Raw genomic sequence first — 17,845 nt, forward strand, 5'->3', positions numbered from 1 at the left:
GGGGGGGTGGGGTGGGGGTGTGCGGGTGGTCCCTGGGGGTGGTCCCTCCCACCCTGCTTCAGTCTGTTAAGTGGATGATTAATGACATTTTCTCACCTCCGCCTTCCCACCTCCAGGTAAACATGCGGCCAACACAACTGGTACAATAGTGCTGGAGAGGGGAATGTCCCTCAGTCAGCACAAATCTGCATGATCCAGGGCATGGCAGCCGGTGGGGGGGGGGGGTAGGTTGGGGTGGAGGTGGCGTGGAGGTAGGTAGGATGGGGTGTGGGTGGGGGGCGGGTGAGGGGTGGGTGTGGAGTGGAGGTGGGGGTGGGTGGGGGTGGGTGAGGGGTGGGTGAGGGGTGGGTGAGGGGTGAGTGTGGGTGGGGGGTGGGTGAGGGGTGAGTGTGGGTGGGGGTGGGTGAGGGGTGGGTGGGGGGTGGAGGTGGGGGTGGGTGGGGGGTGGGTGAGGGGTGGGTGTGGAGTGGAGGTGGGGGTGGGTGGGGGGTGGAGGTGGGGGTGGGTGGGGGGTGGGTGAGGGGTGGGTGTGGAGTGGGGGTGGGTGGGAGGTGGGTGAGGGGTGGGTGTGGAGTGGAAGTGGGGGTGGGTGTGGAGTGGGGGTGGGTGTGGAGTGGAAGTGGGGGTGGGTGTGGAGTGGGGGTGGGTGTGGAGTGGAAGTGGGGGTGGGTGTGGAGTGGGGGTGGGTGTGGAGTGGAGGTGGGGGTGGGTGGGGGGTGGGTGAGGGGTGGGTGTGGAGAGGAGGTGGGGGGTGGGTGAGGGGTGTGTGTGGAGTGGAAGTGGGGGTGGGTGTGGAGTGGGGGTGGGTGTGGAGTGGAGGTGGGGGTGGGTGGGTGGGTGTGGAGTGGAGGTGGGGGGTGGGTGGGGGGTGGGTGAGGGGTGTGTGTGGAGTGGAGGTGTGGGTGGGGGGTGGGTGAGGGGTGGAATTACTAGGTTTATAATTCACCACATTTACCACGTCCTGTGGCCTTTGATTCACCTGGTAGGTGTCCTCTGGAGATCGTGGGGCCAGAGGGCTCCGTCCAACTTGGTGGGGGCACACGCCTGGCTGGTTCTGTGCACTGATTTAACTTCCGAATTTAACTGCAGGATCTGATTAATAAAGAGAATGTGGGACTCGCTCCCACAGGGAGTGGGGAGAATGTGGAACTCGCTCCCACGGGGAGTGGGGAGAATGTGGGACTCGCTCCCACAGGGAATGGGGAGAATGTGGAACTCGTTCCCACAGGGAGTGGGGAGAATGTGGGACTCGCTCCCACAGGGAGTGGGGAGAATGTGGAACTCGCTCCCACGGGGAGTGGGGAGAATGTGGAACTCGCTCCCACGGGGAGTGGGGAGAATGTGGAACTCGCTCCCACGGGGAGTGGGGAGAATGTGGAACTCGCTCCCACGGGGAGTGGGGGAGAATGTGGGACTCACTCCCACAGGGAGTGGTTGAGATGAACAGCATTGATGTGTATGAGGGGAAGATGGATTAACACATGAGGGAGAAAGGAATTGAAGGAAATGGTGATTGGGTGAGACTGAGAGGGGGTGGGAGGAACCTTGTGTGAAGCAACAACACCAGCCTAGCCCACTTGGGCTGAATGGCCTGTTACTTTGTCATGGATTAAATGGAAATCTATGTGAGTCACTCCCTGAACCCAGGCAAGATTCAGCAGTACAAGGAATGGGGGAATGTCCTGTCCCCTGACTGGGATAGATCCCACTTAGAATCTGAGGCCAAACCCCACTTGGAACTATGGTGGTTCCTTCAGTGTGGACACGCTCCCTGCCTGCCCGCTGGTCTGTCTGATTGTCACTCCAATACGACCAGGGTCCCACTGAACCCCAACTGTACCATTGTACCCACACCATTCGACGGTACGGTGGCATAGTGGTTAGCACTGCTGTTTCACAGCACTAGGGCCCCGGGTTCAATTCCCGGCTTGGGTCACTGTCTGTGCGGAGTCTGCACATCCTCCCCCTGTGTGCGTGGGTTTCCTCCGGGTGCTCCGGTTTCCTCCCACAGTCCAAAGATGTGCAGGTTAGGTGGATTGGCCATGAAAAATTGCTCGTAGTGTCCAAAAAGGTTAGGAGGGGTTATTGGGTTACGGGCCAATTGGGAGTGGGGGTGTGGGCCTAGGTAGACTGTTCTTTTCGAGGGTCGGTGTAGACTTGAAGGGCCGAATGGCCTCTTGCACTGTATTAATTTGATAATTGTACCCCAACCCCCGCCCTGCTACAGAGACCCTGCTCAAAGCCCCCAAATCTAAAGGGTCCGCTCAGTCACGGAGTTTCTGTTGTGTGATTGTTGCACTTCCTGAACTACTCCCCCCTTTATTCAGAGTGACTGTTCCTGCCCTTTCCCTCAGAGTCATTCTCACATCACTCTGCTGGAAAGGCACCAACCCAGGTCACTTCCTTTCAATCTGCAGGCGGAACTGATGCTGAACATGGATTCCCCAGGGAGACCGGCGTAATCAGACAAATTGTACTATTCCTGCGTCACTCATTAATCTATAAAGGTCAAAAGGTCGGTGCTGACCCAATGGGTCCTTCTGCACTGTCGGGATTCTCTGATGACCCATGTCATAATAATCTTTATTACTGTCACAAGTAGGTTTAAATTAACATTGCAATGAAGTTACTGTGAAAAGCCTCTAGTCGCCACATTCCGGCTGCTGTTCGGGTACACGGAGGGAGAATTCAGAATGTCCAATTCACCTAACAGCACGTCTTCATATCCCAGTGAGAGTCAGTGTGTGTGGGACCCGTACCCCAGTGAGGGTCAGTGTGTGGGACCCATACCCCAGTGAGAGTCAGTGTATGTGGGACCGTACCCCAGTGAGAGTCAGTGTGTGTGGGACCCGTACCCCAGTGAGAGTCAGTGTGTGTGGGACCCGTACCCCAGTGAGAGTCAGTGTGTGTGGGACCCGTACCCCAGTGAGAGTCAGTGTGTGTGGGACCCATACCCCAGTGAGAGTCAGTGTGTGTGGGACCCATACCCCAGTGAGAGTCAGTGTGTGTGGGACCCGTACCCCAGTGAGAGTCAGTGTGTGTGGGGCCCGTACCCCAGTGAGAGTCAGTGTGTGTGGGTCTGTACCCCAGTGAGAGTCAGTGTGTGTGGGACTCGTACCCCAGTGAGAGTCAGTGTGTGTGGGACCCCGTACCCCAGTGAGAGTCAGTGTGTGTGGGACCCCGTACCCCAGTGAGAGTCAGTGTGTGTGGGACCCGTACCCCAGTGAGAGTCAGTGTGTGTGGGTCCCGTACCCCAGTGAGAGTCAGTGTGTGTGGGGCCCGTACCCCAGTGAGAGTCAGTGTGTGTGGGACCTGTACCCCAGTGAGAGTCAGTGTGTGTGGGACCCGTATCCCAGTGAGAGTCAGTGTGTGTGGGACCCCTACCCCAGTGACAGTCAGTGTGTGTGGGTCTGTACCCCAGTGAGAGTCAGTGTGTGTGGGACCCATACCCCAGTGAGAGTCAGTGTGTGTGGGACCTCTACCCCAGTGAGAGTCAGTGCGTGTGGGACCCGTACCCCAGTGAGAGTCAGTGTGTGTGGGACCCATACCCCAGTGAGAGTCAGTGTGTGTGGGACCCGTACCCCAGTGAGAGTCAGTGTGTGTGGGACCCCAGTGAGAGTCAGCGTGTGTGGGACCCGTACCCCAGTGAGAGTCAGTGTGTGTGGGACCCGTACCCCAGTGAGAGTCAGTGTGTGTGGGACCCGTACCCCAGTGAGAGTCAGTGTGTGTGGGACCCGTACCCCAGTGAGAGTCAGTGTGTGTGGGACCCGTACCCCAGTGAGAGTCAGTGTGTGTGGGACCTGTACCCCAGTGAGAGTCAGTGTGTGTGGGACCCATACCCCAGTGAGAGTCAGTGTGTGTGGGACCCCAGTGAGAGTCAGTGTGTGTGGGACCCGTACCCCAGTGAGAGTCAGTGTGTGTGGGACCCATACCCCAGTGAGAGTCAGTGTGTGTGGGACCCGTACCCCAGTGAGAGTCAGTGTGTGTGGGACCCGTACCCCAGTGAGAGTCAGTGTGTGTGGGACCCGTACCCCAGTGAGAGTCAGTGTGTGTGGGACCCGTACCCCAGTGAGGGTCAGTGTGTGTGGGACCCGTACCCCAGTGAGAGTCAGTGTGTGTGGGACCTGTACCCCAGTGAGAGTCAGTGTGTATGGGACCCATACCCCAGTGAGAGTCAGTGTGTGTGGGACCCCAGTGAGAGTCAGTGTGTGTGGGACCCGTACCCCAGTGAGAGTCAGTGTGTGTGGGACCCGTACCCCAGTGAGAGTCAGTGTGTGTGAGACCGTACCCCAGTGAGAGTCAGTGTGTGTGGGACCCGTACCCCAGTGAGAGTCAGTGTGTGTGGAACCCGTACCCCAGTGAGAGTCAGTGTGTGTGGGACCTGTACCCCAGTGAGAGTCAGTGTGTGTGGGACCCCAGTGAGAGTCAGTGTGTGTGGGACCCCAGTGAGAGTCAGTGTGTGTGGGACCCCAGTGAGAGTCAGTGTGTGTGGGACCCGTACCCCAGTGAGAGTCAGTGTGTGTGGGACCCTACCCCAGTGAGAGTCAGTGCGTGTTGGACCCATACCCCAGTGAGAGACAGTGTGTGTGGGTCTGTACCCCAGTGAGAGTCAGTGTGTGTGGGATCCCAGTGAGAGTCAGTGTGTGTGGGACCCGTACCCCAGTGAGAGTCAGTGTGTGTGGGACCCGTACCCCAGGTAGAGTCAGTGTGTGTGGGACCCGTACCCCAGTGAGAGTCAGTGTGTGTGGGACCCGTACCCCAGTGAGAGTCAGTGTGTGTGGGACCCGTACCCCAGTGAGAGTCAGTGTGTGTGGGAACCGTACCCCAGTGAGAGTCAGTGTGTGTGGGACCCGTACCCCAGTGAGAGTCAGTGTGTGTGGAACCCGTACCCCAGCGAGAGTCAGTGTGTGTGGGACCCGTACCCCAGTGAGAGTCAGTGTGTGTGGGACCCCAGTGAGAGTCAGTGTGTGTGGGACCTGTACCCCAGTGAAATTGAGGAGGTACTTTGTAAGATGACCAGCCTTTTATCTGATATTTGCTGCTTTTGTGTGTGGATTTCAAAACCATGGCCAAGAATACAAGATGGTCACTAATAAACAATAGCATAGTGGTTAGCACTGCTGCATCAGAGCTCTAAGGTCCCTGGCTCTATTCCAGCCCCGGGTGACTGTGTGGAGTATGCACGTTCTCCCCGTGGCTGTGTGGGTTAATTCCAGGTGCTCCCACAGTCCAAAGGTGTCCAGGGTAGGTGGATTGGCTATGATCAATGTGTTGGCTTACAGGGATAGGGTGGATGATCAAATCGTAAAATCGTAGAATTTACAGTAAGAAGGCCATTTGGCTGATCAAGTCTGCATCGGCTCTTGGAAAGAACCCCCTACTTCAGCCCACTCCTGTCCCGGTAACCCAGTAACCCACCTCACCATTTTTTTGGACACTAAGGGCAATTTAGCATGGCCAATCCACCCAACCTGCACATCTTTGGACTGTGGGAGGAAACCGGAGCACCCGGAGGAAACCCACGCACACACGGGGAGAACGTGCAGACTCCGCACAGACAGTGACCCAGCCGGGAATCGAACCTGGGACCCTGGAGCTGTGAAGCAACAGTGCTTACCACCATTGGTCTGGGTACAGCGCTTTTTAGGAGGGTTATGTTAGGGGTCAGGGTTTAGAGAACCCCAAAGTGTATCATGGAGTTAACCTGACCCACAACTTTTAATAGATTGTGGTATGGGGAGCACACGGCCCACTCTACAGGTGTGGTACAGCAGAAAAGGAAATGTATTTTTTAAAGCAAAACAATGTTTATTCTATGAACTCAAGTTAAACTTTTTAAAACACACAGTGAACATTTTAGCAACCATTAATTCAAATACAACCCCCAAAGACTACAACACTAAGTAATCCTTTAAGCTTTCCTTTTAACATCCATACAACTTACAACACCTTTTACCAGAAGCACATCAGGTTAAAGTCACTACTGTTATTAGTTTTAAATCACCAGGATCGATTTACAGTGTTTAGATTAGAGAGAGAGATTCAGACACCTTCTGGCTGTGACTGCAGCTATACAGCTCTGAAAACAAAACTAAAACCCACCCGGCAGCAAACAGCCTAAAACAAAAGTAAATAGCTGACAGACAGCCCAGCTCCACCCACTCTCTGACATCACTGCAGTAATACACACCCATTCCTTAAAGGTACTCTCACATGACAAGTTAGTGCAGACTCGATGGGCCGAATGGCTTCCTTCTGTACTGTAGATTCTATGGGTGGATTATATGGGGGAAAAAAGTCATCGAAACCTGAGGGGGGAAATATTCCTTGCGCAGGGAGTGAGGAGCTGGCTATGTGAGAGTGGCGTTGAGCTGAATAGAAATGTGAACCTGGTTGGAGAGGGGAAGAAGGAAACATAGAATATAGAACAGTACAGCACAGAACAGGCCCTTCGGCCCTCGATGTTGTGCCGAGCATTGATCACCCTACTCAAACCCACGTATCCACCCTATACCCGTAACCCAACAACCCCCACTTAACCTTACTTTTTAGGACACTACGGGCAATTTATCATGGCCAATCCACCTAACCCGCACATCTTTGGACTGTGGGAGGAAACCGGAGCACCCGGAGGAAACCCACGCAGACACGGGGAGGACGTGCAGACTCCGCACAGACAGTGACCCAGCCGGGAATCGAACCTGGGACCCTGGAGCTGTGAAGCATTTATGCTAACCACCGTGCTACCGTGCTGCCCAAAGTAGAAAGTAGAGGTGGTTTTGCTGATGGGCTGAATGGCTGTAAACACCGGCTGGGATGGCTTTGAGGTGAATGGCCTGTTCCTGTCTTCGCTGAAAATAAGCTTGAAAGATCTGCCCCCCCGATTGCCTGTTTTCAGGAATGTGTGAGCAGAAACGGGTGATTTATTCTGCTGGCTCTTCACTGTCAGTGTGCGAGTGATGTGGGAGAGGAATCTGTGTGTGTAACAAGACACACCCTGAATGGCAGTAAATTCAATCACTCTCTCAGGTAGGAGCCGCAGAGGGCGTTTACCAGGACCTATCTTCAATGTTGACGGGTTGCGTTGGCTGAGTGAGGATTAATTTATTGAATGTAAGTTGAGCTCTGCATTGGAGAGAGAGAGAGAGAGGCTGTGGGCTGACCGAGTTCAGCGTGCGGACTGCCTGCACTCTCAGGGTCATTGGTTGCCAGCGGCGATGAGGAGAAGGTGAAGGTGGGATAATTGGTGCTGTAATCTGGGGAGGAAATGTGAGTGAGGGGGGCAGGGTGTGGGTTGGCGAGGGTGTGCCGATCACTCCAGCCGCCTCCTGCCTCTGCATTCCCCCCCCCCCCACCCCCCGTGCCTGCCTCTCGGGCTGATCCCCGGCTGCCGTGCCTTCCTGCTGCTGCCGGCCGATTGTTGTGTCTCTGTGCCCGGCACCAGGGTACAGTGTGTGGACTGGGCCGGGAGGCCGGCCTGCTTCCTGTCAGGGTGACATTAGGCTGCCGACACAGGTATCTGGTCTGCACTGAAACAGCACCTCAGCACTGCCTGGGGCCTAGCCTCACTGTCCGCAGCACACACTGCCGGGGGTGGTGTCTGTGTGTGTCTGTGTGTGTGTGTGTGTGTGTCTGTGTGTGTACCCCACTGTCTGTGTCTGTGTCTCTGTGTGTGTGTGTGTCTGTGTGTGTGTGTGTCTGTGTGTGTGTGTGTGTCTGTGTGTGTGTCTGTGTGTGTGTGTGTGTCTGTGTGTGTGTGTGTGTCTGTGTGTGTGTGTGTGTGTGTCTGTGTGTGTGTGTGTCTGTGTGTGTGTGTGTGTCTGTGTGTGTGTGTGTGTCTGTGTGTGTGTGTGTGTGTGTCTGTGTGTGTGTGTGTCTGTGTGTGTGTGTGTGTGTGTCTGTGTGTGTGTCTGTGTGTGTCTGTGTGTGTCTGTGTGTGTGTGTGTGTGTACCCCACTGTCTGTGTCTGTGTGTGTGTGTGTCTGTGTGTGTGTGTGTGTACCCCACTGTCTGTGTCTGTGTGTGTGTGTCTGTCTGTGTGTGTGTGTGTGTACCCCACTGTCTGTGCCTGTGTGTGTGTGTGTGTGTGTGTCTGTGTGTGTGTGTGTGTACCCCACTGTCTGTGTCTGTGTGTGTGTGTCTGTCTGTGTGTGTGTGTGTGTACCCCACTGTCTGTGCCTGTGTGTGTGTGTGTGTGTGTGTCTGTGTGTGTGTGTGTGTGTGTCTGTGTGTGTGTGTGTCTGTGTGTGTGTGTGTGTGTGTCTGTGTGTGTGTCTGTGTGTGTCTGTGTGTGTGTGTGTGTGTACCCCACTGTCTGTGTCTGTGTGTGTGTGTGTCTGTGTGTGTGTGTGTGTACCCCACTGTCTGTGTCTGTGTGTGTGTGTCTGTCTGTGTGTGTGTGTGTACCCCACTGTCTGTGCCTGTGTGTGTGTGTGTGTGTGTGTACCCCACTGTCTGTGACTGTGTGTGTGTCTGTGTGTGTGTGTGTGTCTGTCTGTGTGTGTCTGTCTGTGTGTGTGTGTCTGTGTGTGTGTGTCTGTGTGTGTGTGTGTGTACCCCACTGTCTGTGACTGTGTGTGTGTGTGTGTGTGTGTGTCTGTCTGTGTCTGTCTGTGTGTGTGTCTGTCTGTGTGTGTGTCTGTCTGTGTGTGTGTCTGTCTGTGTGTGTGTGTGTGTGTACCCCACTGTCTGTGTGTGTGTGTGTGTGTGTGTGTACCCCACTGTCTGTGTCTGTGTGTCTGTGTCTGTGTGTGTGTGTCTGTGTGTGTGTGTGTGTACCCCACTGCCTGTGTCTGTGTGTGTGTGTGTCTGTGTGTGTGTACCCCACTGTGTGTGTGTGTGTGTGTGTGTCTGTGTGTGTGTGTGTGTACCCCACTGTCTGTGTGTGTGTGTGTGTGTGTGTACCCCACTGTCTGTGTCTGTGTGTGTGTGTCTGTCTGTGTGTGTGTGTCTGTCTGTGTGTGTGTGTCTGTGTGTGTGTGTGTGTGTACCCCACTGTGTGTGTGTGTCTGTGTGTGTCTGTGTGTGTGTGTGTGTGTGTGTGTGTGTACCCCACTGTCTGTGTCTGTGTGTGTGTGTGTGTGTGTGTATCCCACTGTCTGTGTGTGTGTGTGTGTATCCACTGTCTGTCTGTGTGTGTATATCCCACTGTCTGTGTGTGTGTGTGTGTATCCTACTGTCTGTGTGTGTGTGTGTGTGTGTATCCCACTGTCTGTGTGTGTGTGTATATCCTACTGTCTGTGTGTGTGTGTATCCCACTGTGTGTGTGTGTGTGTGTGTGTATCCCACTGTCTGTGTGTGTGTGTGTGTATCCTACTGTCTGTGTGTGTGTGTGTGTGTGTGTATCCCACTGTCTGTGTGTGTGTGTGTATATCCTACTGTCTGTGTGTGTGTGTATCCCACTGTGTGTGTGTGTGTGTGTGTGTGTATCCCACTGTCTGTGTGTGTGTGTGTGTATCCTACTGTCTGTGTGTGTGTATCCCACTGTCTGTGTGTGTGTGTATATCCTACTGTCTGTGTGTGTGTGTATCCCACTGTGTAGAGGAAAGGATGGTGAAGATAATTCTGGAAAAGAGCGAAAGTAACAGGGTAGTTGTTATGGGAGACTTTAACTTTCCAAATATTGACTGGAAAATATATAGTTCGAGTACATTAGATGGGTCGTTCTTTGTACAATGTGTGCAGGAGGGTTTCCTGACACAATATGTTGACAGGCCAACAAGAGGCGAGGCCACATTGGATTTGGTTTTGGGTAATGAACCAGGCCAGGTGTTAGATCTGGAGGTAGGTGAGCACTTTGGAAACAGTGACCACAATTCGGTGACCTTTACGTTAGTGATGGAAAGGGATAATTATACCCCGCAGGGCAAGAGTTATAGCTGGGGGAAGGGCAATTATGATGCCATTAGACATGACTTAGGATGTGTAGGTTGGAGAAGTAGGCTGCAAGGGTTGGGCACACTGGATATGTGGAGCTTGTTCAAGGAACAGCTATTGCATGTTCTTGATAAGTACGTACCAGTCAGGCAGGGAGGAAGGGGTCGAGCGAGGGAACCGTGGTTTACCAAAGAAGTGGAATCTCTTGTTAAGAGGAAGAAGGAGGCCTATGTGAAGATGAGGCGTGAAGTTTCAGTTGGGGCACTTGATAGTTACAAGGAAGCGAGGAAGGATCTAAAGAGAGAGCTGAGACGAGCAAGGAGGGGACATGAGAAGTCTTTGGCAGGTAGGATCAAGGAAAACCCAAAAGCTTTCTATAGGTATGTCAGGAATAAAAGAATGACTAGGGTAAGAGTAGGGCCAGTCAAGGACAGTGGTGGGAAGTTGTGTGTGGAGGCTGAGGAGATAAGCGAGATACTAAATGAATACTTTTCGTCAGTATTCACTCAAGAAAAAGATAATATTGTGGAGGAGAATGCTGAGACCCAGGCTATTAGAATAGATGGCATTGAGGTGCGTAGGGAAGAAGTGTTGGCAATTCTGGACAAGGTGAAAATAGATAAGTCCCCGGGGCCTGATGGGATTTATCCTAGGATTCCCTGGGAAGCCAGGGAAGAGATTGCTGAGCCTTTGGCTTTGATTTTTAGGTCATCATTGGCTACAGGAATAGTGCCAGAGGACTGGAGGATAGCAAATGTGGTCCCTTTGTTCAAGAAGGGGAGTAGAGATAACCCCGGTAACTATAGGCCGGTGAGCCTAACGTCTGTGGTGGGTAAAGTCTTGGAGAGGATTATAAAAGATATGATTTATAATCATCTAGCTAGGAATAATATGATTAGGGATAGTCAGCATGGTTTTGTGAAGGGTAGGTCATGCCTCACAAACCTTATCGAGTTCTTTGAGAAGGTGACTGAACAGGTAGACGAGGGTAGAGCAGTTGATGTGGTGTATATGGATTTCAGTAAAGCGTTTGATAAGGTTCCTCACGGTCGGCTATTGCAGAAAATACGGAGGCTGGGGATTGAGGGTGATTTAGAGATGTGGATCAGAAATTGGCTAGTTGAAAGAAGACAGAGGGTGGTGGTTGATGGGAAATGTTCAGAATGGAGTTCAGTTACGAGTGGCGTACCACAAGGATCTGTTCTGGGGCCGTTGCTGTTTGTCATTTTTATAAATGACCTAGAGGAGGGCGCAGAAGGATGGGTGAGTAAATTTGCAGACGACACTAAAGTCGGAAGAGTTGTAGACAGTGCGGAAGGATGTTGCAGGTTACAGAGGGACATAGATAAGCTGCAGAGCTGGGCTGAGAGGTGGCAAATGGAGTTTAATGTGGAGAAGTGTGAGGTGATTCACTTTGGAAAGAATAACAGGAATGCGGAATATTTGGCTAATGGTAAAATTCTTGGTAGTGTGGATGAACAGAGGGATCTCGGTGTCCATGTACATAGTTCCCTGAAAGTTGCCACCCAGGTTGATAGGGTTGTGAAGAAGGCCTATGGTGTGTTGGCCTTTATTGGTAGAGGGATTGAGTTCCGGAGCCATGAGGTCATGTTGCAGTTGTACAAAACTCTAGTACGGCCGCACTTGGAGTATTGCGTACAGTTCTGGTCGCCTCATTATAGGAAGGACGTGGAAGCTTTGGAACGGGTGCAGAGGAGATTTACCAGGATGTTGCCTGGTATGGAGGGAAAATCTTATGAGGAAAGGCTGATGGACTTGAGGTTGTTTTCGTTAGAGAGAAGAAGGTTAAGAGGTGACTTAATAGAGGCATACAAAATGATCAGAGGGTTAGATAGGGTGGACAGTGAGAGCCTTCTCCCACGGATGGAGGTGGCTAGCACGAGGGGACATAGCCTTAAATTGAGGGGTAATAGATATAGGACAGAGGTCAGAGGTGGGTTTTTTACGCAAAGAGTGGTGAGGCCGTGGAATGCCCTACCTGCAACAGTAGTGAACTCGCCAACATTGAGGGCATTTAAAAGTTTATTGGATAAACATATGGATGATAAGGGCATAGTGTAGGTTAGATGGCCTTTAGTTTTTTTCCATGTCGGTGCAACATCGAGGGCCGAAGGGCCTGTACTGCGCTGTATCGTTCTGTGTTCTATGTGTGTGTGTATCCACTGTCTGTGTGTGTGTGTATCCCACTGTCTGTGTGTGTGTGTGTGTATCCCACTGTCTGTGTGTGTGTGTGTGTATATCCCACTGTCTGTGTGTGTGAGTATGTATCCCACTGTGTGTGTGTGTGTATATCCCACTGTCTGTGTGTGTGTGTGTATCCCACTGTCTGTGTGTGTGAGTATGTATCCCACTGTGTGTGTGTGTGTATCCCACTGTCTGTGTGTGTGAGTATGTATCCCACTGTCTGTGTGTGTGTGTGTATCCCACTGTCTGTGTGTGTGTGTATCCCACTGTCTGTGTGTGTGTGTATGTATCCCACTGTGTGTGTGTGTGAGTATGTATCCCACTGTGTGTGTGTGTATCCCACTGTCTGTATGTGTGAGTATGTATCCCACTGTCTGTGTGTGTGTGTGTATCCCACTGTCTGTGTGTGTGTGTGTATCCCACTGTCTGTGTGTGTGAGTATGTATCCCACTGTCTGTGTGTGTGAGTATGTATCCCACTGTGTGTGTGTGTGAGTATGTATCCCACTGTGTGTGTGTGTGTATCCCACTGTCTGTGTGTGTGTGTATGTATCCCACTGTCTGTGTGTGTGAGTATGTATCCCACTGTCTGTGTGTGTGTGTGTATCCCACTGTCTGTGTGTGTGTGTATATCCCACTGTCTGTGTGTGTGTATCCCACTGTCTCTGTTTATGTGTGTGTGTTTATCTCTTAAGGTTAATGTGCAGGTTCAGTCGGCAGTTAAGGCGGCAAATGCAATGTTAGCATTCATGTCAAGAGGGCTAGAATACAAGACCAGGAATGTACTTTTAAGGCCATATATGGCTCCATTTGGAGTATTGTGAGCAGTTTTGGGTCCTGTATCTAAGGAAGGATGTGCTGGGGCCTTGGAAAGGGTCCAGAGGAGGTTCACAAGAATGATCCCTGGAATGAAGAGCTTGGCATATGAGGAACGGTTGAGGACTTGATTTGATTTGTTTTATTGTTGGCATTTAGGAAGGCAAATGCAATTTTAGCATTCATGTTGAGAGGGCTAGAATACAAGACCAGGGATGTACTTCTGAGGCTATGTAAGGCTCTGGTCAGACCCCGTTTGGAGTATTGTGAGCAGTTCTGGGCCCCGTATTTAAGGAAGGATGTGCTGGAGTTTAGAACGATGAGGGACGACCTGAAATGGCCGAGCAAGACACTCAGTTTTATTCAACCGCTATGAAAGCACAAAAAAGGAATAAATCTGTGGAACACTTTGCCGCAGAAGGCTGTAGAGGCCAAATCATTAAGTGTCTTTAAGACAGCGATAGATAGGTTGTTGATTAATTAGGGGATCAGGGGTTATGGGGAGAAGGCAGGAGAATGGGGCCTAATTCTGCTCCTATGTCTCATGGATGCCCAGTTGTGAGTTGCTAGATGTGTTTGAAGTCTATCCCATTGAGCGCGGTGGTAGTGCCACACAACACGATGGAGGGTATCCTCAATGTGAAGATGGGACTTTGTCTCCACAAGGACCATACGGTGGTCACTTCTCCCGATACTGTCATGGACAGATACATCTGCAGCAGGCAGATTGGTGAGGATGAGGTCAAGTATGTTTTTCCCTCTTGTTGGTTCCCTCACCACCTGCTGCGGCCCCAGTCTAGCAGCTATATTTGCCGCCCAGTAATAGTTACTAAAATTTGGCAGCGCCAGCCCGCCCTCTCCCCGACTCCGCTCAAGCATTACCTTCCTTACCGCGGGGTCTTGCCCGCCCAAACAAAGCCAGTGATCACTTTGTTGACCCATTTAAAAAAGGACTGTGGAATAAAGATGGAGAGACATTGAAACACGAGCAGGAATCTCAGGAGGACCGTCATCTTCACTGTCTGCACCCTCCCAGCTAATGATAACGGGAGCACGCCACATCTCCGGAAATCATCCTTCATTTGGTCCACTAGTCAGGCCAGATTTAATTTATGCAGCCGGTCCCATTCCCGCGCCACCTGGATGCCTAGATACCTAAAACTTCCCCCTACTAATCTAAACAGCAGCTCCCCCAATCCCCTCTCCTGTCCCCTCGCCTGGACCGCAAACATCTCACTTTCCCCCACATTTAGCCTATACCCCGAAAACCGGCCAAATTCCCCGAGAATCCTGATGATTTCTTCGAACCCCTCCATTGGGTCCGATACGTACAGAAGCAGGTCGTCTGCATAGACTCTGTGCTCCACCCCCCCCCCCCCCCCCCCCAACCCGAACCAGCCCCTTAAGGCTCTCAGAGCAGTTGCCAGCGGCTCTATAGCAGCTCTGTCCTTTACGATCCAGCCAGCTCAGTCTGTGGTGGTAGCACTTCGTCACTCTTATCTCATAGCATTTACAGTGCAGAAGGAGGCCATTCGGCCCATCGAGTCTGCACCGGCTCTTGGAAAGAGCACCCTACCCAAGTCCACACCTCCACCTTATCCCCATAACCCAGTAACCCCACCCAACACTAAGGGCAATTTTGGACACTACGGGCAATTTATCATGGCCAATCCACCTAACCTGCACATCTTTGGACTGTGGGAGGAAACCGGAGCACCCGGAGGAAACCCACGCAGACACGGGGAGAATGTGCAGACTCCACACAGACAGTGACCCAAGCCGGGAATCGAACCTGGGACCCTGGAGCTGTGAAGCAATTTTGCTAACCACAATGCTACCGTGCTGCCCACTCTTGGTGATGGACATAGAAGCCCCCACCCAGAGCATATTCCTTGCCACCCTCCGTGCTTCCTCCAAGTGGTGTTCAACATGGAGGAGAACGGATTCATCAGCTGATGGTGGCCGGTACGTGGTAATTGGCAGGAGGTTTCCTTGCCCATGTTTAACCTGGCTAGCTTTCTCTGGTTGGAGAAAATCAAGTTTGCTTTGAGAGGGTCACTGTTAGGGTTCACCCGGAGGGGGCAACTGTTTGTCGACTTCTTTGTGGAAAATAATCGTCAGCAGAAGCGGGGGGTGGGGGGGGGTTAGTTTAGCTTCGAGTAGGGGGTTAATAAAGGTGGGACCTGTGAGGGAGGGAGACGGCTTTTGTACTATGTTTATAGTTTCATGTACATTGGTTATTTTGTTGTTACAATACCAAAAATACCTCAATAAAATGTTTATTAAGAAAATACTAGTCTGTGAGAGAGCTGTCCCAACTTTGGCACAAGGAGGACTTTGCAGGGTCGGCAGGGCTGGGTTTGCCGTTGTTGTTCCTGGGTCAATGCCGGGTAGTCCGTCTGGCTTCATTCCTTTTTGTGTTTATCTCGCGGTTGAATATAACGGAGTGTCTGGCTCGGCCATTCCAGAGTCACCCACATTGCTGTGGGTCTGGATTCACATGTAGGTCAGACCGGGTAAGGGCGGCAGATTCCCTTCCCTAAAGGGTGAACCAGATGGGTTTTTTATAACAACCGACAATAGTTTCACGGTCATCATTACATTTTTATTTGTATTTTATTGAGCTTACATTCCATCACCTGCCTGGCAGGATTCGAACCCAAGTCCCAGAACCCAGGTAGAGGCAATGGGTTGCCACATCGCCTTTAAAAAGTACCTGCGTGAGCACTTGGCACATCTTAACATTCAAGGCTATGGGCCACGTGCTGGAAAATGCAATTGAATAGGCCGGTGAGGTGCTTTGTATGTGTTGGTGCAGACTCGATGGGCCCAGAGACCTGTGCTGTGTTACTCTGTCATTCTGTGAATTGAAGCATCAATGGCTCAATCAGGTCTGACATTTGGATTAGTGGGTTAATGGCAATTGATTTGAACATATACCTATTGAAGGGAGAGGGAGTAAAGGGCAGTTCCATGAGCCCAGAGAAATGTGGATGACCACAGAATGTTTGACTGCTGGTGTATTGAAGGTTTTGTTTCTGTTTTATTTACAGTGACGTGCTCTGACTGAGGTAATCATGGAGGAGAAACACCTCCAGACAGGATGATACTGGCTGCTAGAAGAATACTGACTTGAGAGTGTGAACAGGCACTGGCCCTCAAAAGAGCCATTGCCCCCTTTTCATTGCTGTCCCTCACCCCCTTCTCCTCCCCCACCACCCCCCTTACCCACCCATCCCCCTATACCCTTCCCACCTGACCTCTCCCATCCAAACTCCAGCGTGTGTGGAAAGGATGAGCTGGCTGAGTAAACTGAACCCTCGAGGAACTGCTAGTCGGGCAATCCGGGCTTCATGCCCCCAGACCCCAGTCCATGCCGACTCGGAGACCTGCTTCATGGTTTTTAAAAATCATTGGACCCAGGTAAGGACAGCACCTTACGCCAGGTGGATGTGTTACTGTTTAGGCAGGGTGGCTGGCATGCCATGGCAACATACAGGCTGCAGCCCGGAGCTATGTGGTACGATCCCAGTTGATGTTATAACTGGATGGGAAGATCCCAGAATGGAACCCTGGCTCAGTCCAAAGATGTGCCGGACAGTGGCCCGAGGCCGGAATTGAACCGGACTCCCTGGAGCTGTTAGGCAGCAGTGCTAAGCACTGTGCCACCGTGGCTCCCTCAGAGTGCAAACACTCTGCTGACACATCATGTGCTGCTTAACCAGCAGATACGCATTGGAACATAGAACATTACAGCGCAGCACAGGCCCTTCGGCCCTCGATGTTGCACCGTCCTGTGAAACCACTCTAAAGCCCATCTACACTATTCCCTTATCGTCCATATGCCTATCCAATGACCATTTGAATGCGTTTAGCGTTGGCGAGTCCACTACTGTTGCAGGCAGGGCATTCCACGCCCTTACTACTCTCTGAGTAAAGAACCTACCTCTGACATCTGTCCTATATCTATCTCCCCTCAATTTGAAGCTATGTCCCCTCGTGCTGGACATCACCATCCGAGGAAAAAGGCTCTCACTATCCACCCTATCTAATCCTCTGATCATCTTGTTTGCCTCAATTAAGTCACCTCTTAACCTTCTTCTCTCTAACGAAAACAGCCTCAAGTCCTTCAGCCTTTCCTCATCCCTCCATACCAGGCAACATCCTTGTAAATCTCCTCTGTACCCTTTCCAATGCTTCCACATTGCACGCAGAACTGCACGCAGTACTCCAAATGCGGCTGCACCAGAGTTTTGTACAACTGCAACATGACCTCAGGGCTCCGAAACTCAATTCCTCTACCAATAAAAGCTAACACACCGTACGCCTTCTTAACAACCCTCTCAACCTGGGTGGCAACTTTCAGGGATCTATGGACATGGACACCAAGATCTCTCTGCTCGTCCACATTACCAAGAACCTTACCATTAGCCCAGTACTCGGTCTTCCTGTTATTCCTTCCAAAATTAATCACCTCACACTTTTCTGCATTAAACTCCATTTGCCACTCCATTTGTCAGCCCAGCTCTGCAGCTTATCTATGTCCCTCTGTAACTTGTAACATCCTTCTGCACTGTCCACAACTCCACCGACTTTAGTGTCATCTGCAAATTTACTCACCCATCCTTCTACGCCCTCCTCCAGGTCATTTATAAAAATGACAAACAGCAGCGGCCCCAAAACAGACCCTTGTGGTACACCACTAGTAACTGGACACCAGTCAGAACATTTCCCATCAACCACCACCCTTTGTCTTCTTCCAGCTAGCCAAGTTCTGATCCAAACTGTTAAATCACCCTGAATCCCATGCCTCTGTGTTTTCTGCAATAGCCTACCATGGGGAACCTTATCAAATGCTTTACTGAAATCCATATACACCACATCAACTGCTTTACCCTCATCCACCTGTTTGGTCACCTTCTCGAAGAACTCAATGAGGTTTGTGAGAC

General features: G+C 51.7%; 1 protein-coding gene across 1 annotated transcript in view; it reads left to right on the forward strand.

The window, feature by feature from the left end:
* LOC119977775 (FTS and Hook-interacting protein homolog) overlaps nt 1-17,845 on the forward strand; it is a 74,287-nt gene that overhangs the window by 24,872 nt on the left and 31,570 nt on the right. Inside the window, exon 2 of the mRNA XM_038818983.1 lies at nt 15,950-16,319. Within this exon, the coding sequence (XP_038674911.1) occupies nt 16,191-16,319 (129 nt within the window). The 5' untranslated portion in view covers nt 15,950-16,190. The remainder of the gene's footprint in view (nt 1-15,949; nt 16,320-17,845) is intronic.

Source organism: Scyliorhinus canicula, chromosome 14 (genome assembly GCF_902713615.1).
Source record: "Scyliorhinus canicula chromosome 14, sScyCan1.1, whole genome shotgun sequence".
NCBI lineage: Eukaryota > Metazoa > Chordata > Chondrichthyes > Carcharhiniformes > Scyliorhinidae > Scyliorhinus > Scyliorhinus canicula.